Consider the following 22,943-nt stretch of genomic DNA (forward strand, 5'->3'; position numbering starts at 1 on the left):
GGAGAGACCTGGAGCAACAGGGAGACGACACCCCCGTCACGTGCGGGAGCGACCACCCAGCGACGAGGGGGGCAGCCACAGGCCCCCGTCACATCCGAGCCAGGACACCACTACCCAGGACACCACTACCCAGGACACCCCTACCCAGGACAGCACTACCCAGGAAGACGAAATACCGGACAGTGATTCAGAGTGGATGGGTGGAGACGAACCCCCACCCCAAAGTGCCATGGACTCAGAGTGGGACGAAGAGCACGACACAACGCCACTGCTGTCACCAACACCCTCCACCATCGCAGAAACACTCACCTCGGTTGGGCACTTTAGTGATGAGGCGTCTGGTACACTCACTGGTGCGCACAACACAGCCATCCCGGTACAGCAGGTGGAGGTAGGAGCAGCAGAGGGACCGGGCGGTCGGAGGGCAGCCCAGGCCAAGCGAACATCTGCCGCCCAGATGGATCCCGGGTTCCTGGAGTTACCACACCCACACCTAGATCTGATGCAACCACCGACCCGGAGACGAGCGAAGAGGGTGACGGCCGGCTTGCGGCGGCTGCAGTCGCAGGTGGAGGAGTCCACCCACGTCCAGGAGCTGGAAATGGTGCCGGTCATACGTGCCACCCAGGCCGACACCGCACGGGTGGCGTCCGCGGTGGAGGCAATGGGTGCGACGGTGTCAGACATGGGGAACGGTTTGCGAGGCCTGGGGCTTTCCGTGCAGGCGGCGTCTGTGGCCCAGGACATGGCTGCCCTCTCACAGGAGGCCATGAGCCAGTGCCAGCGCCAGATGGCAGAGGCGCTCAACGCCATAGCCCAGTCTCTGCAGGCCATGGCCCAGTCTCTGCAGGCCATGGCCCAGTCTCTGCAAGCCATCGCTGAGGGCATCGGCGCCAGTGGCCATGTGCGAGCCGGCGTCGCACTGTCACAGACAGGGTTTGCCAACCCCCTGGGCTCCATGGCTGCAAACCTGCAGACCCCTGTCGATACCAGCACGGGCCTCCAGGACTGGCAGCGCCAGATGTCGGGGGAGCGTCGGATGGCCAGTCCGTTCGCATCCCCCACCCATGTAGAGGCCTGGGGGCCATCGGGCACCCCGAGGGAGGAGGAGGTGGTGTGGTCCGTACCGGCTCCCCCTGTAGGGGAGGTCCCGGAACACCGCGACACCTCGGACCCCCCCCCCCCTTCCGTCCCAGGTGCATCGGGTGGGCAACGGGCAGGACAGGCTGGCAGCTCGCCATCCCAGTCGCCCGGGCCGCAGCCTGGCCCATCTAGGCCAGGACTCCCCAGGAAACGGCCGCCAAAGGGATCCAGTGTCAGAGGGCAGGAATCACAGGAGTCCACCTCCAGTTCTGCTGTACCGTCTGGGGAACCACGTAGACGTAGTCAAAGGGCCCGTAAGGCCAAACAATTAGACACTGAGTAAGTTGGCACGTGTGCAGGGCACAGATGGGTTTTAGGGGCTAGGGCACGTGCATGAACTCCTTTGGTTATTAAAGTCAATGTTACACCTACAGAAGCTGCCTTTGTGCTCTGTCCAAAGCGTGCGGGGGTGTCATGTACGTTGAGCGCAAGTGTGTGTGTGAGGGGTGGTGTTACCTCAGCCCCAGGTGAGTCTGCCCCGTTCCCCCTGGGCCGCCATCAACATCCCCCCGGGCAGAGGACGGGACCGTGCGCTGCAGTGTCACAGACGCATGCAGGGATGGTCCGGGTGGATGGTGGTACTGTGGCCATGGGTCAGACATAGTCCAACGATGTGGATCCAGGAGCTCACCGCAGGGCGGGTTGTCATCATCCTCCATGGCCTGCAATAGACACGCGTCCACCCGCAACTGTGTGAGCCCAGCCCGTTGTGCCGCAGGTGGATCGGCAATGGGGGGGTGGTGTGCATGCGGGTGGGGTGGGTGGGGTTGGGGAGGGGGGTGAGGGTGCTGGGTGGATGGATGGGTGGGGGGTGTGGGTGGTCGGCTGTTGCCATGGTGTGCGGTCTGTGGCCATACTACCCGATTCCCACGCCCATCTAGTCAGTGAAGCGGGCGGCTATCAGTCTGTCCCGTGCCCGCTGGGCCAGCCGGTAACGGTGGACAGCCACCCGCCTGTGTCTACCCCATCTGCCCTGACCATTACCCCCATCCCCCTCATCTGGGGAGGACTGCGCCTCTTCCTGCTGCTCCTCCACTCCGCCCTCCTCTGCCTGCGGCACATCGCCCCTCTGCTGGGCTATGTTGTGCAGGACGCAGCACACCACAATGATGCGGCCGACCCTATCTGACCGATACTGGAGGGCGCCCCCAGAGAGGTCCAGGCACCTGAAACGCATCTTCAGCACGCCAAAGCACCTCTCTATCACTCCCCTTGTACATGGGCATCCTTGTAGCGGTTCTCCGCCTCATTGCGTGGCCTCCGTATAGGCGTCATCAGCCACGATCGCAATGGGTATCCCCTGTCGCCCAGCAACCAGCCCCTCAGCCGGGGATGGCGTCCCTCGTACATGCCGGGGATGGATGACCACGGCAACACGTATGAGTCGTGTACATTGCCTGGGTGACGGGCGCAGACGTGCAGAATCATCATGCGGTGGTCGCAGACCACCTGTATGTTCATCGAATAGGTCCCCTTCCTATTGGTGAACACGGCCCTGTTATCTGCAGGTGGCCGCACGGCGACGTGCATCCCATCAATCGCGCCCTGGACCATGGGGAACCCGGCCACGGCAGAGATGCCCACGGCCCGGGCATCTTGGCTGGCCCGGTCCACAGGGAAGCGGATGTAGCGGTGCGCCATGGCATATAGGGCATCTGTCACTGCCCGGATGCACCGATGTCTGCGATATGCCGAACAGGTCCCCACTCGGTGCCTGGAATGACCCCGTTGCATAAAAGTTCAGGGCCACCGTAACCTTGACGGACACGGGGAGAGGGTGTCCCCCGCCAGTGCCACGCGGAGACAGGTGTGCCAGCAGGTGGCAGATGTGTACCACGGTTTCCCGCCTCATCCGGAGTCTCCTCCTGCATTCCCGGTCCGTGAGGTCCTGGTATGACTGCCGGGGCCGGTACACACGGGGCGCCCTCGGGTGCCTCCGTTGCCGTGGGGCCGCGACGTCCTCCTCCCCCTCCTCGCTCTGTCGGTCAGGTGTCCCTCCAGCCCGGGCGGCTGCCGCCTGTCCCTCTGCGGCAGCCTGCGCCGCCTCTCTGGCACGCTCCTCCTCCTCCTCCTCATCCAGGGCAACATAGACATTAGCGGCTGCCACCACGGCGGCCAACATCGCTGGATGATCGGAAAACATGACAGCCTGGTGGGGGGGAGGGGAACGACGACATGTCATCATTGCCCATATCCCCTCCTCCCCCCAGCCAGGTGGCATGGACCGCATGGGTCCAACTGTTGGAGGCTGGCACCTGGCCAGGTGGACCAACTCACTTGCCCTCGCATCCCCCTCCCCGGCACGGACCCCCCCCCAACCTCCTCCCCGGCACGGACCCCCCCCAACCTCCTCCCCGTCACGGACCCCCCAAACCTCCTCCCCGTCACGGATCCCCCAAACCTCCTCCCCGTCACGGACCCCCCAAACCTCCTCCCCGGCACGGACCCCAACCTCCTCCCCGGCACGGACCCCCCATCCCCCTCCCCGGCACGGACCCCCCCCAACCTCCTCCCTGGCACGGACCCCAACCTCCTCCCTGGCACGGACCCCCCATCCCCCTCCCCGGCACGGACCCCCCATCCCCCTCCCCGGCACGGACCCCCCCCAACCTCCTCCCCGGCACGGACCCCCCCCAACCTCCTCCCCGGCACGGACCCCCCATCCCCCTCCCCGGCACGGACCCCCCCAACCTCCTCCCCGGCACGGACACCCCCCAACCTCCTCCCCGGCATGGACCCCAACCTCCTCCCCGGCACGGACCCCCCAACCTCCTCCCCGGCACGGACCCAAACCTCCTCCCCAGCACGGACCACCCATCCCCCTCCCCGGCACGGACCCCCCCAACCTCCTCCCCGGCACAGACCCCAACCTCCTCCCCGGCACGGACCCCCCATCCCCCTCCCCGGCACGGACCCCCCCCCCCAACCTCCTCCCCGGCAAGGACCCCCCCCCAACCTCCTCCCCGGCACGGACCCCCCCCCCAACCTCCTCCCCGGCACGGACCCCCCCCAACCTACTCCCCGGCACGGACCCCCCATCCCCCTCCCCGGCACGGACCCCCCCAACCTCCTCCCCGGCACGGACCCCAACCTCCTCCCCGGCACGGACCCCCCCAACCTCCTCCCCGGCATGGACCCCAACCTCCTCCCCGGCACGGACCCCCCATCCCCCTCCCCGGCACGGACCCCAACCTCCTCCCCGGCACGGACCCGGCACTCCCCCGGAACCCAGCCCACTCTAACCACCCCCCCCCCGCCGCACACACACACACACAACCCGAGACACATCTCTCCTCACACATTCAGACTGCGGCCACGTCATCGCCTGCCCAGACCCAACCCCCCAGGCCGTCACTCACCTCCACACTGGTCGGCGTGAACCTGGAGCACAGGGTCACGCCGATGAAAAGGAGGTTTAATTTACGTCGACGTGAACGGTCATCACGTCGACGGGACTTCGGCACATCCGGAAGGGAGAATATCGGCAGGCCGAAAATCGGCTGCCTTGCGCAGACCCGTGCCATTCTCCGACGGCAGCGGCGCCATTAACGCCCCGCCGACTTTTCTCCCTTCGGAGACTTCGGCAACCGGCGGGGGCGGGATTCACGGCGGCCAACGGTCATTCTCCGACCCTCTGGGGGGTCGGAGAATGACGCCCTATGTGTTTCGCACACCATATCAAAATATCACTCAGGATAATTCAAAATATTCCAGCATACCACATCACACTATGTGTTGGTGATCATGTTGGCCAGAATATCAGGAGGACTTGCTGCTGCTTTTCGAATAGTGTCATGGGATCTTTTACCTCCATTGGAAAGGCTGAATTGGATCTCTGACATCTGGGGCGGGATTCTCCGACCCCCCGCCGGGTCGGAGAATCGCCGGGGGCTGGCGTGAATCCCGCCCCCGCCGGTTGCCAAATTCTCCGGCACCGGATATTCGGCGGGGGCGGGAATCGCACCATGCCGGCCGGCGGACCCCCCCCCCCCGCGATTCTCTGGCCCGCGATGGGCCGAAGTCCCGCTGCTATCATGCCAGTCCCGCCGGCGAGAATCAAACCACCTACCTTACCGGCGGGACTAGGCGGCGCGGGCGGGCTCCGGGGTCCTGGGGGGGCGCAGGGTGATCTGGCCCCGGGAGGTGCCCCCACGGTGGCCTGGCCCACGATCGGGGCCCACCGATCCGCGGGCGGGCCTGTGCCGTGGCGGCACTCTTTTTCCCTCCACTGCGCCACCGTGCTGCCCCAAGTTGGCATCTTGAACAGCACAGTAGTCTCTCAGTATTGCACTGGAAGTGTCATCCTGGGGAATATACTCCAGTTATAGTTATTACAGGGCAGAAGGAGGCCGCTTGGGCCATGGAGTTCATGCCGGCTCTCTGTGGACCAATCCAAGATGTCCCATTTTCCCTCTTTATCCTCGTAGCTCTGCAAATTTATTACCCTCAAACGTCCATCCCATTTGTATTTGAAATCAATTATTGCCTCCGTTTACCTCTTAGGCAGCCAGTTCCAGGTCATTTCCATTTGTTGCATAAAAATGTGCCTCGTATTCTCCCTGCATCTCTTGCCGAAAGTCTTAAATTTAGGTCCTCTCTTCTTGCACCATCAGATTTTATTTGTCTCCCTTATCTAAATTTGTCATAACCTTGTACACCTCTTTCAAATCTCCGCTCAATCTCCTGTACTCCAAGGAGAACCTCTACTTTTCCAACCTAACTGTGTGACTAGAACCCATTATCATACAATCACTTAGTTAAATCTCCTCTACCCCCTCCAAAGGACCGTCACATCCTTCCCAATGTGTGGTGACCAGGGGCGGGATTCTCCATAATCGGCACGATGTCCGCCGACCGGAGCCAGAAACGGCGCAAATCAGTCCGGCATTGCGCCGCCCCAAAGGTGCGGAATCCTCCACATCTTGAGGGGCCGAGCCCTTACCTTGAGGGGCTAGGCCCGCGCCGGACTGATTTCCGCCCTGCCAGATGGCGGGAAATGCCTTTGGTGCCCCGCCAGCCGGCGCGGAAATGACTTTGCCGGGCGGCGCATGCGCGGGAGCGTCAGCGGGCGCTCACGGCATCCCCGCGCATGCGCAGTGGAGGGGGTCTCTTCCGCCTCCGCCATAGTGGAGACCATGGTGAAGGCGGAAGGAAAAGAGTGCCCCCATGGCACAGGCCCGCCCACGGATCGTTGGGCCCCGATCGCGGGCCAGGCCTGTGGGGGCACCCCCGGGGCCAGATCGCCCCGCGCCCCCCCAGGACCCCGGAGCCCGCCCGCGCTGCCGTGTCCCGCCGTCCCAAAGGTGGTTCAGTCCACGCCGGCTGGCGTGGGTTGACAGCGGCGGGACTTCGGCCCTTCGCGGACCGGAGAATCGCCGGGGGATTCCTGCCGATCGGCGCGGCACGATTCTCACCCCCGCCGAATCACCCAGTGGGGGGTCGGAGAATCACGCCCCCGAACTCGATACAATACTCTCATTGCGATATAACCAGAGATTCATAGAGGTTCCGTGCTTTTGAACTCAATGCCTCTATTTATGAAGATCCTAAAAGCTTTTCTAGCTGCTCTCTCAATATGTTCTTCCAAGATTTTTAAAACTTGTGAGATATTATTTCTATGCTCATGCTAAAATCCTAATAAATTGTATTTAAGAAATAATAATTGGTAATATAATAAATAAAATTACAAAGTGGGATTTGAACCCACTACCATGTGGCTCAGATGAGGTTGCTGTTACAAAACCAAGAATGATATATGTAACAGGTTGTTCCCTCTAACAACATTATTTGAGATCATCAACAGAGCCAACATTTTTGTTTATCCCGTCATTACATCTCCACATTAGTCCTCAAGTCAATTTTCTATTACGTTTATTCATTTCAGTACAAGCTTCATGGTTAGTCTAGAAGATAACATTTCTGATAATATCTATTGTTCAGTCTACTCCACTGCATCCTTGTACATTTTGGATGCAGGTCAGATACATACTATGACTGTAAAGCTATTTCGACGTCCTGAGGGTTGCGTAAGGTGCAACATAAATTCAAGTCTTTTTATTTCTGACACACTCTTGGCTAACAACCATTTGACTTTTGGCAACTTGCATGTTATTACAATCTAGACTTGTTGGAGCAGTTGTACTTGGAAGTAACAAATCGAACAACTCATTAACTGAACTGACAACAGAAAATGCTGGAAAACCTCTACAGGTCTGACATCATCTGTGGAGGGAGAAACAGAGTTAATGTTTTTAGTCTAATATGACTTAAGAGTCATACTGGACTCAAAACATTAACTCTGTTTCTCCCTCCACAGATGGTGCCAGACCTGTTGAGTTTTTACAGCATTTTCTGTTTTCATTTCAGATTTCCAGTATCTGCAGTATTTTGCATTTGTTAATTAACTGATACCATCAATTAACTCATGATACATCTAGGAATTTAGCCAGTAAAGTTAAGGTAGCAATCAGGAGCAAAATAAAAATGATGGGAAAAAAAACAGCATTTCAAAGAAAATTATGAATGTAAAGAGAACTCTGGTTCTGTGCATTCCTCTGTGCTCTGTGTAGTTTAGTGTAGTGATTTTGCATGACTTATTTTAGTCCCTTTTCATACATTGGGAGACATTCCTGTCCAGAGTGCTGTACATCTTCTGGGAGTGGCACAGGCTGAGGGAGGTTAAAGTCCTCGCAGGGTATGTCGCCCTTTCATTGTTGCATTCATAGAATCATAGAATCCCTAGAGTTCAGAAGGAGGACATTTGGCCATCAAATCTGTGCCAACCCTCTGAAAGAGCATCCCATCCAGGCCCACTCCCGTGCCCCATCCCCATAATCCCACCTAATTGTTGGACACTAAGGGGAAATTTAACATGCCCAATTCACCTAACCTGCACATCTTTGGACTGTGGGAGGAAACGGGAGCACCCGGTAAAAACCCAAGCAGACACATTCAGTTATAAAAGGACTATCAAGCTCCAATTAGTTGATTCTGCTTACACTTTATTGTGTTAATAATGCATCCTCTTCAGGTAGCAGCAATGAACTTTCAGGCTGGCACCCAATCCCATACTGATTCGACCTTGGTCTCCACTGAATGCCCTAAGCTTTCATTTCTTCATCCTTACTCACACATCCTTTTTCACCCCACTGTGATCCAAATCCATTCTCCTTCCTGGCAATGTCCCAAGCTCACAGCCTGTACCATTGAGCTTCTTCTCCCTTTGGTTTACCTGCCTGACTTCCACCCTTGAGGCAAAGTATAGATATAATTTGCTAGTAGATATGCTCAGCGAGCTGTGACTCTGTTTTAATGTGGACCTAAGTTTAGTGCGATAAGCTTTGAACTCACGAGGTTCGTCCTTCCCTTGAAACATGCAAGTAACTGAGTTCTATCCCTGCCAGGGTCCGGAAGCAGTGCCTGCAGCACTGGCCGCATGCAAAATCTTGAAGGAAATGGCTCATCTGGAATCGGACGCCGAGACAGCTCGTAGCATGAAGAAGGCAAAATATGATCAACTGGCACTAGGTATCATGATACACAAAATACAAGGAGGAGTCTGTGCAACATTCCTTACAGCAACACTGATGTAGTGATCAGGGTCCTGATCACAAGATACTTACAGATGGAGAGGAGCAATCAGTTTATTTTAATTTGCCATAAAAAAGCTGGAGGAACTTAACTGGACAGATACTGCCTGAGTTGGTCAACATCTCGAGCATTTTTTTGATTTTTTATTTGCCTTTTAACCATTTCCACCCACCTCCTCCCTCAAACATCCTTCCTCCATCCTTCAAGTTCATTTTCCAGATATATCTTATCTATGCTCCTTACTCTAGTATATCTCTATAAGGTTCCATAAGATCACTTTTAAGACACACCCTTTCAAGGCTGGAAAGTCCAATTCTACCTAATGAGACATCCTGTCTGTTCATAATGCTGTCGTTATCTTGTCACAATCTGAAGTGATTTGTTATTTTCTCTGATTCCAGACTTGTTTGGTCAGTGTTACACTAACTGTGAAGACAGAGCCTTTTGCCTGCTGATTCGCAAGACCAAGTACTGGAGCAAGACCACCTGCTTGCAGTTAGCCACCGAAGCAGATGCCAAATCCTTCTTTGCACATGATGGTGTTCAGGTACAGATTTGAGATATTGAGACATTTCAAACTGGACCCTTAATGTCTCGAATTCTGCCTCGCTCGCTTTAGCAAAGCAACTGGCTGCCATTAAGGTTGTAGGCCTTCATTAAGGTCCATGAGGATCTCCAGAAGAATCATATGGGCTCGATACGTTTACTTTGGCTGGAATTCTCCGGCCATTGGAATTCTGTGTTCCTACCAGCAGCGCACCCCACCTGCGGTTTTCCCTGTGGCGTGAGAGTGCCTTCAATGGAAATCCCATTGACATGCAGTGGGAGTAGAGAATCCCACTGCCAGTGAACGGCACACTGCCGAGACATTGTTGGTCATAATCATTTTGCCACTTCCCCTCTGTAAAGTTTGGTCTGCATAAGTGTAGTATGTTTACCACTGTGACAATGCATTACTCTTCTGCCTTCTCATCCTCAACACCCCTCCACCTATAATATAGTACACCACACTATCCTCCTTCATCACATCTCCTCTGTTTGGCTCCCTGGCGCTTCCTCTTCTTCCTTTGCAGCCCCTGCAATGGATTATATTCCCATCATTTCAATGGGCACCAACAAAGTCCCATAGGTTTCTGCTCTTGGTCCCATCTGAAGTGCTGCTCCCCCTTTAGTGACATTTAGCGGGGTGTTTCTTGATACCTGCAATGCTGAGAAGCACCCCGCTATCCAACAGTCTCTTTGGCCTCTGGGAGAGTTCGCCAACAGGAAAGGTTCCTCGCATGATTGGGGTGTCATTTTGTCCATCACTCCCAACACACACACACACACACCCCCGGGAACCATCCCATACCCCCTCTACCTTGCGAGCTCTCCCCCACTAGGCCCGACCCCATGGCAGTGCCAACTTGGCACATGGACACCCTGGCAGTGCCAGACTGGGACCCTAGCAGTGATATCCAGGCACCTTGGCATTGCCAAGGTGGCACTGCCAGGGTACCAGGTTGGCAGTGCCAAGGTACACAGCTGCCAGGGTGCCACCCTGCCCTGTCCACGATCACCCGGGTATCTCTAATGGTCTGGGACACCCTTCCCGGTGCTGTCACGACTGGTCCACGTTTTTGTGGACCAGTTCTAAATGGCACCCTATCGAGGTCTCGCAGGCGCAGCCATTGAGTCCCGGGTGACGGGTGAGCCATAAGGCTCATTTAAATATTCAGATCTGTATCTCATCCCGCGACAGCGAGACCCTGATGGCTCCAGGTGGAGCGAGTCAGGTGACTCCCAATTGGCCTGGCGCGGAATCTAATTTGGGGCTCATGCGCAATTCACCCGTTGTGTCCAGATCGGTGCCAGGCACAACGGAGTGTCTGAATCGTGCCCATTGTCTGCTGGTACAGAATCGGTTTAAATGTGTACACTGTTGGTATTTATCCTATCTCCACCACTCTGTCAACTGCGCATCAACCACAGTTCTGTCAGCTGCAGGCTCAAGGTCCAGTAATGGACAAGAAAGTGACTAAGCCATTGACATCAAATGTAAAGCTGACATTGTCTGGCCATCATAGCAACTGTCCCATTTCCGTTTTCACTCATTTCAGGTCTAAATGGCGAACTGAACTTTAACGGAGCTCCTAGCTTTCTGTTTTTGTTGCTTTGGCTACTGGATGACATTGGCCCATGCACTTGGGGTCTAGGCCTAATTTCCAAGAGTGTGTGTCACAGGAGAGTGTGTGTCACAGGTCCTCACAGAGAGTACTGTGTCAGCGATCATCCTTTTAAAAACCTCTTTCTTTATTGGCAGGCGCACCCATGGCAGGGGAAACCACGTGGCAAACCTTTTGCTATAGCATAATTCAGATTATAGAACAAAAAGAACATAGAACATAGAATGTACAGTGCAGAAAGAGGCAATTCGGCCCATCAAGTGTGCACCGACCCACTTAAGCTCTCACTTCCACCCTGTCCCCGCAACCCAGTAACCCCTCCTAACCTTTTTGGTCACTAAGGGCAATTTAGCATTGGCCAATCCACCTAACCTGCACGTCTTTGGACTGTGGGAAGAAACCGGAGCACCCGGAGGAAACCCACGCAGACACAGGGGTGAATGTGCAGATACTACTTCCTGTCATATTGTACGTGAGATACTCTCAATTACAACTCGAGAGAGATGATTGGTAATACAAAGGCTTTAATTAGCGGAGAACCAGACAGCTGCCGAGAAGTGTGCTCACTGCACACTTCCCACTGAACATTACCTTATATATGGCTACCTTGGGGGGCGGAGCCAGAGGTGGAGTCCCCCAGGGGTCCAAACCCGGTCTTAAAGGGATCATGACATTAAAGGTACAGTTGTCATTCATCACATTCACCCCCTGTTTTAAAAAACGCATAGTCCGTCGGGGGTGAAGTGGGATTAAATGTTCAGTCTTTTGGGTGGTTTGATTGTCCGTGTTGACCTTCTCAGCTCCGGCGGTGGTGCAGCGGACACGGTCGTCTTCAATGGTGGTATATCCGGGAGCACGGTGGTCTGAGCCTTTGCCCGTATTGGAGCAGGGGGGGTATCCGGGGTGACTAGGGTGATTGGTGCCGGCGGGGGGGGGAAGGGGGCGCTAGGGGGGGGGGGGCGCTGCCGGGTCGGCAGCAGGTGCGGGGAGGGGAGCATCGGTAGAAGGGGGGGCGTCAGTGGGAGAGCCAGCGGGTGCCAGGTCTCGCAGGGAAACTGTGTCTTGCCTTCCGTCGAGGTGCTCGACGTAGGCGTATTGAGGGTTTGCATGCAGCAGCTGGACCCTCTCGACTAGAGGGTCCATCTTATGGCTCCTCGAGTGCCTCCGGAGTAGAACTGGTCCCGGAGTCACCAGCCAACGTGGAAGCGAGACCCCAAAGGTGGACTTCCGTTTCTGGGTGAATAAAGCTCTCCGTGTTCCTGGAGTCGAAAAGGCAGGCGGTGTCGTGCCCGTTGATTTGGACCTGCATCATGGAGTTCCGCAGGTGCTTTGGCCGTGATTGATCGAGAGTGATCGCTCCCAGTTGCGGGTAGTCAGAGTCCTCAGTTGAGTCGGACTCACAAAATGGCCGCCCAGAGTCACAAAATGGCCACCGCTGTCGGTTGCATGTGTCGGATTTTGAAGATGGCCTCCCCCATGACTTGCACGAGGCCGATGACGCGTCAGAAGGAGGCGTGTCCGACCGGCGCGCAGCTGCGTTGCGGGGCCTGTGGGCCCAGGTGCTCGATTTTTGGGCCCGATGAGACTTTTGTTTCTGGACTTTGGGCCCAGCTAGGCAGACCTTTGCGAAATGTCCCCTCTTTCCGCAGTCGTTGCAGATAGCGGAGTGGGCTGTGCAACGCTGACGTGGGTGCTGGCCTTGCCCATAGAAATAGCACAGTGCGCCCTCAATGTGAGCGGGTTGCCGCACGGCGCAGGCCTGTATCGTGGCCGAGTCTGGAGGGGATCGAGAGGGGTTCGCAAGGTCCGCGGTGTACGTGCGGAGATTATGGTGGGCCGCTTCCAGAGAAGAGGCGAGCGTTACCGTGCCTGGGAGGTCCTTTGCTCTGTCTTCGAGGAGTCGCTGCCTGATGTATGTGGATTGTATGCCGGACACGAAAGCATCTCGAATGTGCAAGTCCATATGGACTTCTGCCGTCACCTCCTTGTGGTAGCAGTTCCTAGCGAGCGCGGTGAGTCTCTCCACGTACTCGTCCAACGTTTCCCCGGAGCGCTGCCGGCAGGTTGAGAGCAAATGCCGGGCATGTACCTCATTTATTGGCTTAACGAAGCGCTTCTGCAGGATTTCGACCGCTGTTTCGTACGTGGTGGTCTTTTCGATCACGGAGGAGTGTCTGTGGCCCACCCGGGCATGTAGCAAGCTCAGCTTGCGTGGTCCGTCGACTGCAGTCTCTGAGGAGTTCAGATAGGCCTCAAAACACCAGAGCCAGTATTTAAAAATGTCAGCGGCCTCCAGCGACCGAGCGTCCAAATTGAGCTACTCCGGCTTTAGACCGCTGTCCATCTTGAAGTAATCTGCTAATTAAATTGAGATCGCTTCCGTGATGAACGGCGTAACGGTTGTACATCCACGGCCCGTGGGCCCAAGGATCCCCCCTCTGATGCGTCCTGTGTCTCCATCTTGGAGTCAGAGTCTGCTGCCTCTGTCATCTCGGTGTCTCTATCTCCGCGCGGTTCTGTAACGACTTGCGCCGGCTTTGAGTGAGGCACCAGAGGAAGATTGTGAGGACTACTTTCCATTGTCTCTGGTCTCTGCGGCTGTAGAAATGAGCTCCGGGGGCGGGGAATCTTCTGGACCGAACGTGGGCTACATGTTTGCGCTGGAGACGACCCTGGGCTTGCACCTGGTAAGATATAGGGCCCCTTTGGTGAAAGATTACACCAGACACCCACTGGGCACCACCAGCAAAATTGCGAACGAACACTGGGTCACCGGGCGCAAACTGCCGAATCGGCTGATGCCGAGAAAAGCCATGTCCCTGCCTCTTTTGTGTGCGGCGTACTTTTGCGCCAATGTCCGGGAAAACCATACTAAGGCGGGTGCGAAGTCTCCGGCCCATTAGGAGTTCTATGGGAGCTACCCCAGTCATCGCATGGTGGGTGGTCCTATACGAAAACAAAAAGCGAGCCAGTCTCGTGTCCATTGACCCGGAAGACTGCTTCTTTAGGCCTCGTTTGAATGTCTGCACTGCGCGCTCCGCCAACCCATTTGAAGCCGGGTGGTAAGGGGCAGTGCGGATATGGCGTATGCCGTTCATCTTCATAAACCTCGCAAACTCCTCACTGGTGAATGGAGTGCCGTTATCCGTCACCAGCACCTCGGGGAGGCCATGTGTACTAAAAGACAAACACATCTTCTCAATTGTTGCGCAGGACGTTGTGCCTAGCATCTTATGCACCTCGAGCCATTTAGACTGGGCGTTGATTAATAAAAGGAACATGGATCCTTGAAAAGGGCCGGCGAAATAAGCATTCAAGCGCGCCCAAGGCCACCCTGGCCATTCCCAGTGATGTCGGGGCACGGCCGGCGTAAACTTCTGATGCTCCTGACAAATGGAGCAGTTTTGGGCCACCTTCTCAATGTCGGCGTCGAGACCTGGCCACCAAACATAACTCTGGGCCAACATTTTCATTTTGGTCACACCTGGATGCCCATTGTGCAAGTCTCTTAGTATCAGCTCCTGTCCTTTTTCCGGGACAATCACACGCGTCCCCCACAAGAGGATGCCGTCTTCCACGCTGAACTCTGACAGCTTGGAGGAAAATGCCAGCAACTCACCTGGGAGCTGTCTATGCTGCCCACCATACAGGACTATGTGTCGAACCTTTGACAGGACTGGCTCCGTCTGGGTCCACTCACGGATCTATGATGCCGTGACAGGCAAGGTGCCCATAAAATTTAGGGTTGCAACCACCTCACCGGTCGTGGGGGTCGACATGAGGCCGGTCGATAAAGGCAATCGGCTCAGTGCATCGGTATTCGCTATATGCGTTCCTGGTTTGTGCTCCAGAGAATACTCGTATGCAGCGAGCAACAAAGCCCAGCGCTGGATCCGTGCGGAAGCAATGGGCGGTATTGGCTTATCCTCTCTGAAAAGTCCCAGCAGAGGCTTATGATCAGTCACGATAGTGAAGTGGCGGGATACTAAGCATAGATGCACCATAAGCGGGATGCACCATACACGTACTGGTGGAAACGTTTCACCGCAAAGACCACTGCCAGGCCCTCCTTCTCGACCTGCGCGTACTTTTTTTCCGCTGTAGTCAATGTGCGGGAGGCGAAAGCTATCGGTCGCTCGGCCCCGTTCTCCATCTTGTGGGACAGGACGGCCCCAATACCATACGGGGATGCATCACATGTGACGAGCAAAGGCTTTCCCGGATCATAGTGGGTTAGTAACCCAGACGACGACAATTGTTGTTTTACCCACCGGAAAGCGGTTTCTTGCGACTGACCCCAAACCCCGGTGTGATTTTTCTTTAGCAGACGATGCAACAGGGCCAGCGTAGTTGCCAGATTGGGGAGGAACTTCCCATAATAGTTTACGAGGCCGAGAAAAGAACGAAGATGCAAAGTGTCAGTCGGGGCGGGGGCCTGTTGAATTGCGCGCACCTTCTCTGCGACGGGGTGCAAACCTTCGCGGTCCACCCGATAACCCAGGTAGACTACTTCCTTCACCTGAAAGACGCACTTTGTGCGACGTAAACGGACTCCAGCCTCCGAAAAGCGTCTAAGGACAGCGTCCAGATTTTCCAAATGTTCCTGCTCCGACATCCCTGTGATCAAAACGTCATCTAAGTAGACAGCGACACGCAGTCAACCTCTCAAAATGCCCTCCATAAGGCGTTGAAAAATAGCGCAGGCAGAGGACACTCCAAAGGGCAAACGTGTATACTCATACAGGCCCCGGTGTGTATTAATCGTTACATATGGTCGGGAGGCAGGGTCCAGCTCCAACTGTAGGTAGGCGTGACTCATATCTAATTTTGTGAACGAGAGTCCACCTGCAAGCTTTGCGTTGAGATCCTCTATGCGAGGCATTGGATATCGGTCGAGTCGGTAAGTCGTATTCACTGTAAGTTTATAGTCGCCGCACAAGTGAACGGTGGCATCTGGCTTCATTACAGGTACAATTGGTACTGCCCAGTCAGCGAAACGGATGGCCTGATAATACCCAAAGTTTCTAAACGAGTGAGCTCCCCTTCTACCTTCTCAAGCAGGGCATAAGGCATAAGGCACTGGGGGCGCCCGGAAATAGCGCGGCGTGGCTCCTGGTTTGACATGGATACGGGCTACGGCCCCTTTTATTTTCCCCAAACCGAGTTGCAATACATCTGGGTATCGTCCCAGCACCTCAGTCAACCCTCCAGAAACTGTTTGGAGGATGTGCTGCCACTGCAACCGCAAATGGCGCAACCAGTCCCGACCCAACAGGCTGGGCCCATGGCCGCGCACTACGATAAGTGGGAAACGCCCCTCCTGACGTCCATAAACAACAGGGGTCATCGTAGTTCCTGCAATGTCCAATGGTTCCCCCGGTATAGCCCCTGGGCTGGTCCCAGTTTCGGTCGGAACGACGGCGCCTCTGGCGCCCCCAGGACCGGCGTCCGCGACGGGGTCGGTGCCTACAAGTCTGACACGGACATGACTCCTCATCCATTGGTTCTGGAGAAGGCTCCCTTCGGGGAGGAATGTCCGACGGAAACTGGCGTCGATCCAGATGTCGTCTCGCCCAAGGTACCGCAGGTGTGCGGGGGGACGTTTTTGGATGGAAGGGGTTGCGCCCCAAGGCATGCACTTCCATTCCCTGTATGTCCTGCACTCCTCGTTCTGCGTTCTCTCGGAACAATACTATTTGAATGGCCTGTTGAAAAGTCAATGTTGGCTGAGCTAACAACTTTCTCTGGATGGCCGCATTGTTAATACCGCAAACCAAATGGTCGCGTAACATTTCTGACAAGCTCTCACCATAGTCACTGTACTCCGCAATCCTGCGTAGCTCGGCAAGGGATTCTCCTGGGATCCTCTCAGCGGTATTAAACCGATAACGTTGGACTATCGTGGATGGGATTGGGTTAAAATGCTGCCCCACTAAATTCACAAGTTCATCAAACGTTTAGGTGTCCGGTGCAGCTGGGTACGTAAGGCTCCTAATCACCCCAAACGTATGCGGGCCGCAGGCGGTGAGCAATATGACCACCTGCCACTCGTTTTCGGTGATATTGTTTGCCCGGAAATAGTAACGCATCTGTTGTGCATACTGGTTCCAGCTTTCCAGCGCAGCATCAAAAACATCCAAACATCCGTACAGAGACATGGTGTAAAAGAAAACAACTTCCAACCTGTATCCAACAAAAATCCAGGGAGGTGGCTTCAGCAGTGTAGACAGCTATTCACTTTAATCCTCGTCGCCAGTTTTGTGAGGGTCACGAAGAATCCAGCACGAGTTTCAAGGATACAAAGAAATAACATTTATTTACAATAACATATATATATACACAACAGCAGCAACCTCGCTTGCTGCTTACTCCTTCCTGCTGGTTTCAAACTGGCCAGCTTTATTTATACAGGGAGTCTGCTAATGATTTCTCCGCCTCCCTCATTGGGGAAGCTCATACTCCCACAGGATTGTGGGATTGTCATTAGTCCCCAGCCAATGGTAAGCAGGCAGGTTATAACAGTAAGATTGAGTTTATTTTCATTTGTGTCTTTAAACTTGTTGCACCTGTGCACTTAGTTGGTTACAGCAGTCAGTTATTGAGCCATGAGGTTGCAGAAGAGCCAGGATCTGCTTCCAGTCTTTGGTAACTAATCTCAGCCAGGGCAGCGATTTGAACACTAAGCATGGCCTTGAAGCAGCTGCGCAAGGAACACAACAACAACTTGCATTTGCATCGTAACTTTAACGTTGGAAAACATCCCAAGAAAGCACGCTCTTACAGACTTAACACTCCTGCTTACTATCTAGAGGCCTTGCTAAAAATGTGCATTCAAATTGACGAGAATGTCACAACAGTAATTCCAAACTGTCTGCTGCAATTTGATTTTGTGTTTGGTGGAAAACCGCTAAAGTGAGTCAGGGAAAAATAAAATGAACATATCTCCTTATCTATGGGTAAAATGGGATAAAGTGTCCTGAATTGGATGACTTAAAGTTCAATTGGGGATATAGAATTGACGGTGTATAAAGATCTTAAGGGGGAAGGAGCGAACCGGAAAAAAGAACAAAGGAACTGACAAGTTTCAAGACTTGAGCACATTTAATATCCATTCTTTGCACTTACTGCTTTGTAACTGTATGGAAGTGATTGGATTTGATTGTTAAAACTATTGGTACCATTGAACTAATTGCCTTGATGAATCGATCTATATAATTGAGCTGTCTCATGTCTGAATTCACATTCAAACATGTGAACTTCCCAGCAGGAGTCTCGAAGAGTGCTTAATTCCCCCTCCCCCGCTTCTTATTTGGGAATGTGGAGTCACCCCCTGCAAGCCTGATTGGTGGAATCAGCCCAATTCATCACAGGGTATTGGCTGATCTCTATGGCTTAACACACCCCAAGTGATGTATTAACCCAGTAAAAGCCATCGATATGTAATTTGTTTTTTTTTAATAAAAAGAAAGTCTTGCATTTAAATAGTATTTTGCATGGCCTTGAGACTTCTTAAAGCACTTCGCTATCAATTAAGTATTAGAGAATGAATCATCGAGTGGAGACAGCACAAAAAGAGGCATTTCAGCATGCCACATCCGTGCTGGCCCTCTGCAGGGGCAATTCACCTGGTGTTACTCCCCAGGCTTTTCCATGCAGCCCTGCATATTTTTCCTATAAGGAAGTTGTTTTGAAATCTAGTCACTGTTGTGATGTAAGAAACGCAGCCGCCAACTCCTAGACAAGCGGTGTTAGGGAAATTAGGGATGGACAATAATTGCTGGCTTGGCCAGCAAAGCTCACGTGCCTCGTGAATGAGTTTTTTTTTTTTAAATTGTTTTTGTTATTGATTGAAAGATAAATATTGGCCAGGAAACGAACGATAACTCCCCTGCTCTTCTTCAAAATAGTGCCATGGGGACCGGGATTCTGCTGGTGAGGATGGAGAATTTGACGCAACGTTTGTTTGCGGCGGTATTCTTCTCCCGTCGCTGGCATTCCACGCCACCAGGAGACCTGCAGGTGGGGGTACGCTGCTGGTGTGACCAGAGGGTGTTTTTCATCCAGACAAGCAGGCATCTGGGGCCTCAGTTTAATATCTCATCCAAAGACAGCGCCTCGGAGAGTGCAGAGCTCCCTCAGTACTGCTGTGGCATATTGTTGTGCTTTCTTTCCTACTTGGTTTTCTGTGGCTCTGTTTCAATTAGGGCAATCAGTGAATTTGCCCTTCTTTCTATGCTATCTATGTCCGAATGCTTAGAGTCGCCAGGTATTGAATGATACCACCACAAGTTTCAACCGGCTATCGATCAAAGAGCCAAACACCAGTTAGTTAGTTGAAGGTCAAGGGTACTTTATTTACATACAATTAGTCATGCAACATAAACACTACTAGTTAACTACACCTATCAACTAAGACAACCTGTACTTAACTTCGGGCACCCAGCTTAGGTCAGAAAACAGTGGCCGCTGTTCAATTCTGGATCTCTCGGGTTCGAAGGGGTAACTGCTGCTCAGCTGGGCTCATCCGTCTGGTAGCGAGCGTTGAACTTGGGCTCACTTCTGGTGTTGCTGCGATTGGCGATGACCGTGACCGGGTACAAAGGCCAAAAGAGAGCGAACACATGGCGAACTCTTCTTCTTATACTCAGGGAGTTTTCATGCTCTTTTGGGCGGTCCTTCGATTGGGTGATCCCTGATCACTCTGTTCGATTCCTTAGCCAATAAGTGGGCGAGGATCTGGATGGCTGGGCGTGTCCCAAGCGGCCACTGACCCCGTTGTTTGCGTTTCCCTTGAACAGGGAGTGGCGCCGAAATGTCTGCGACTGTCCCAGTTGCTTGAGTACCAGTCCTTTGTTTTCATGAAGATGGGCCATCAAATGCTAATCGGCCTGATTAACATGCTAATGCGACGGAGTTTCGATACCGTCTGGACTTTGCTGACAAATATGCATTTCAGGCTCTGAGCCTGCCTGATTCTTGGCTTGTCCATTTTACCCAGCAGTCTTTGCGAGTTCCACTGCACCTAGTTGGAAGTGGCCATCGCAGATGGCTACACTCCGTCCTCTTGATCCTCAACGTGAAGCGTGAAGGATCACAATACTGGTTCTTCGTTGTTCTCTGAAATGCCGGGTACCCTTAACCAAGGACAGGTTCTACTCTACTCTGTCCTATGGGTCAAAACCATTTACCTAAATGTCCCTAAAACAACACATATCTAAAAATTCTTAAGGGACCATTTAACATTCAATAAAAAAGGGAACCTCAAACTGTCTCTAACTAGACTATACTCATGCTGCTATTTAATAATCAAAGAACTTATCTTACAATACAAAAATCCGATAGCAGCATCACATTTCTTCTTATCACTAACATTCATACACAAAAAAATAAGCTTTATTAACAAAAACAACAACCGCGGAATTTATTAAAGAGGAAGGTTCAGAAAGAGTGTGGGGTTTGCTGGAGTCCGAGGAAAGGGGCTCTAAATGTGTATACTGGAGGGCGGGAGGCTCTCCTTCTCCACTTCCGCAATCTAATTGTCTGAATGACACTGTACAATATGGTTATCACTAGTCAGGCTTCCACTGTGTAGGACAGTGAATACCACTTGACGAGGTTCTCACACCATGTGGGGGTATCGGTGGCTGGGTGTGTGTGCGGTGTAGTGTCCGGGCTGGGGGTATTGTGTTGGGTGGTCGTGTTCGGGGCGCGCGCAACTGGGCTGTTCCAGCGACGATCATGATGCCGATCATCAGGGTCATCTTCATCTTATTCGGCTTTCCTTCGCCGTCGAGTATCTTCATATCTTCCTGGGGGCACAAGCATAGTATCTGTTGTAATCATGTTTTTTAACATCTCGTATGTCCGCCTGTGTCTCCTTAACGTCAATTTTCCCATTATAATCGTCACCATATGTGACTCCCTCATTTTTTTTTAAACAACCATTTGCGGAGACAAGACTCCCCAAAAATTCTGTGTCACAGCGCGAGCACGCTCGCAGCCTGTGGTCGATGAGCTGAGTGGGCGGACAATTTCTCCGTCCTCTGCAAACTTGTTTTTCCAACCAAGTGTTTCTTACATGTAAATAGTATGTGGGGGAATAGCAACCAAAGGGTTGCCGGGAAGGGCAAAAGTAGTGGCAAAGAGCATTCTTTAAACCACAAGACTAGAAAAGAACAGAAAAAGAGTTTCGAAAACAAGCATCCGAATGGGGTGGTGCGTATGACTCGTGGCCGGGCAAGAATGGGTGAGATCCCCGGGTAGGGCGGTGATCAGTGCCGTTGCTCCACTACCCGAGCTTGGCTGACCCAATGTATAGGGGGTCCTCAGGCAGGGCAGGGATAAGTGTCGTTACTCCACTGCCTGAGTGACCTTCCAAGAGCAGTAAGAATTTGTAAATATATGGGCTCCAACAAACTTGTTTCTTTAACTGCCATGTAGCGTCAGAAGAGTAGTTATGACTGTATCAAGAAAGCGTCCGTGAGGACGACACACAAAATCGTACAAGAGAGAACAAATAACATTTAAAACAAACTAAACATCAAAGCGGGCAGGTTCCATCAGTGTATAGGACACCGTAAATCACATTTGGCCTGGGGTGTAACTAGCATATGGAGTCAGTGTAGTGTGACCGAAGAAGAGGGGGAGGAGGAGAGAAACAAAAATGAAGTGGCATTGCTGAGGTGTCCCTGCCATGAGAAGTGGCGGGTAAGCGCTCACAGTTTGCATGGGGCAGCTGGGACCTTGTAGCTGCTGTGGGTGGTGTTCTCTTTCATATCTGGGGGCTAGTCTAGCTGGTGGTGGGGGTCTCCTGCAATCTCGGGTGAAGTGTCCTGACTGCCCACAGTTGTAACATGACCCCTGGGGCACGTAAGGTGGAGCAGGCTCTCTGGTGTATTGCTCCCTTGGGTATGGTTCCCTGGGTGGGGGTTGGGCTGATTCCATTGCTGTTTCGGGGGGGCTTGGCATTCTCGGGCATAATGTTCTTTCTATCCGCAATTATAACATTCCTGTGCTTTAGGGTGCTGTGCTGTACCTCTGCCTTCATTGACCCATGCGGGGTCTTGGTGTATCCTTACTGTATTCATTGTGGTGTCTACTGTCTCCTGCTCTGTCTTTCTCTGTATAGACTGTTCCCAAGCTCTGGACAATCGTTTTAGAACCCACACTTCATTGTGTGCCGTGTCTGAGGGGTCGTAACTGGCACATGCCTTCTGTCCTGCCTCTGTGGCATGGGATACTATCGTACGGGTCCATTTGGCCGTATTGTCTAATGATAAATGTGCGCGGGCTAACTCACCAAATACAGCATGCAAAATGGATCCAGAGGTGTCCAGCAAACGCTGTTGAATGCTCTCCCTTCTTCTGCCTGCACCGGTTGAGTCAGTCTACCGGATCTCCTCTGTTATATCCTATGGCGTCTAAAATGGCTGTTTTCATTTCTTGGAGGCTACCTCCTCCTACATTTTGTGGGTCGGGAAGGGATGAACAAACTGAGGGGTCCAAGCACATAACTATGAGCTTGACCTGCTCCAGCTCGTCAAACCATACATGAGGGTTTGTTGTTTCACTAACTCGAAAAAGTGATGTGGGTCCGATGTGGGGTGGAAAGTATCTACCTTCTCGCGGGCATCTCGTAACTGGGTGATCGATAATGTGATGGTGTACACAAAATCGGTTTGGTCTTCCGTGGTAACCCTGCGCTGCATGGTAATGGTGTTCATTGGGTTTGGTGCTGCTTCTGCAGTTGGTGGTGCGGGTGCTTTTCTTTTCGGGGCCTCGGGGGGCTCTATTTTGATTCTCGGTCTCGCTTATGTACCGTTGGGCCGTTTCACTGAGTTCCTACCAATTGGGGCCATCTTCCTGGTCTAGCTGTGGGCCAAAGGTGTCTCTAAACCCATTTTCAACTGACAGCAGGGATTGCAACCTTGCAATTCACTGCCTGCATTTGGCGTGGTCCACCGAACTCTGCCTCTGTTCCGTGGTGGAACTGTGGAGTGCTCGGAGGGCTGCTTTTAGGTCCTCGCACTGTTTCTTTAGCTGCTG

The 22,943-nt window shown here is 53.4% G+C and overlaps 1 protein-coding gene across 1 annotated transcript in view; it reads left to right on the forward strand.

The window, feature by feature from the left end:
- The window catches only part of trpm5 (transient receptor potential cation channel, subfamily M, member 5), a 183,793-nt gene that overhangs the window by 92,904 nt on the left and 67,946 nt on the right, over positions 1–22,943 (forward strand). The window contains exons 13-14 of the mRNA XM_072518897.1: positions 8,547–8,670; positions 9,135–9,280. Of these exons, the coding sequence (XP_072374998.1) occupies positions 8,547–8,670; positions 9,135–9,280 (270 nt within the window). The remainder of the gene's footprint in view (positions 1–8,546; positions 8,671–9,134; positions 9,281–22,943) is intronic.

The sequence above is a fragment of the Scyliorhinus torazame genome, chromosome 10 (genome assembly GCF_047496885.1).
Source record: "Scyliorhinus torazame isolate Kashiwa2021f chromosome 10, sScyTor2.1, whole genome shotgun sequence".
Classification (NCBI taxonomy): domain Eukaryota; kingdom Metazoa; phylum Chordata; class Chondrichthyes; order Carcharhiniformes; family Scyliorhinidae; genus Scyliorhinus; species Scyliorhinus torazame.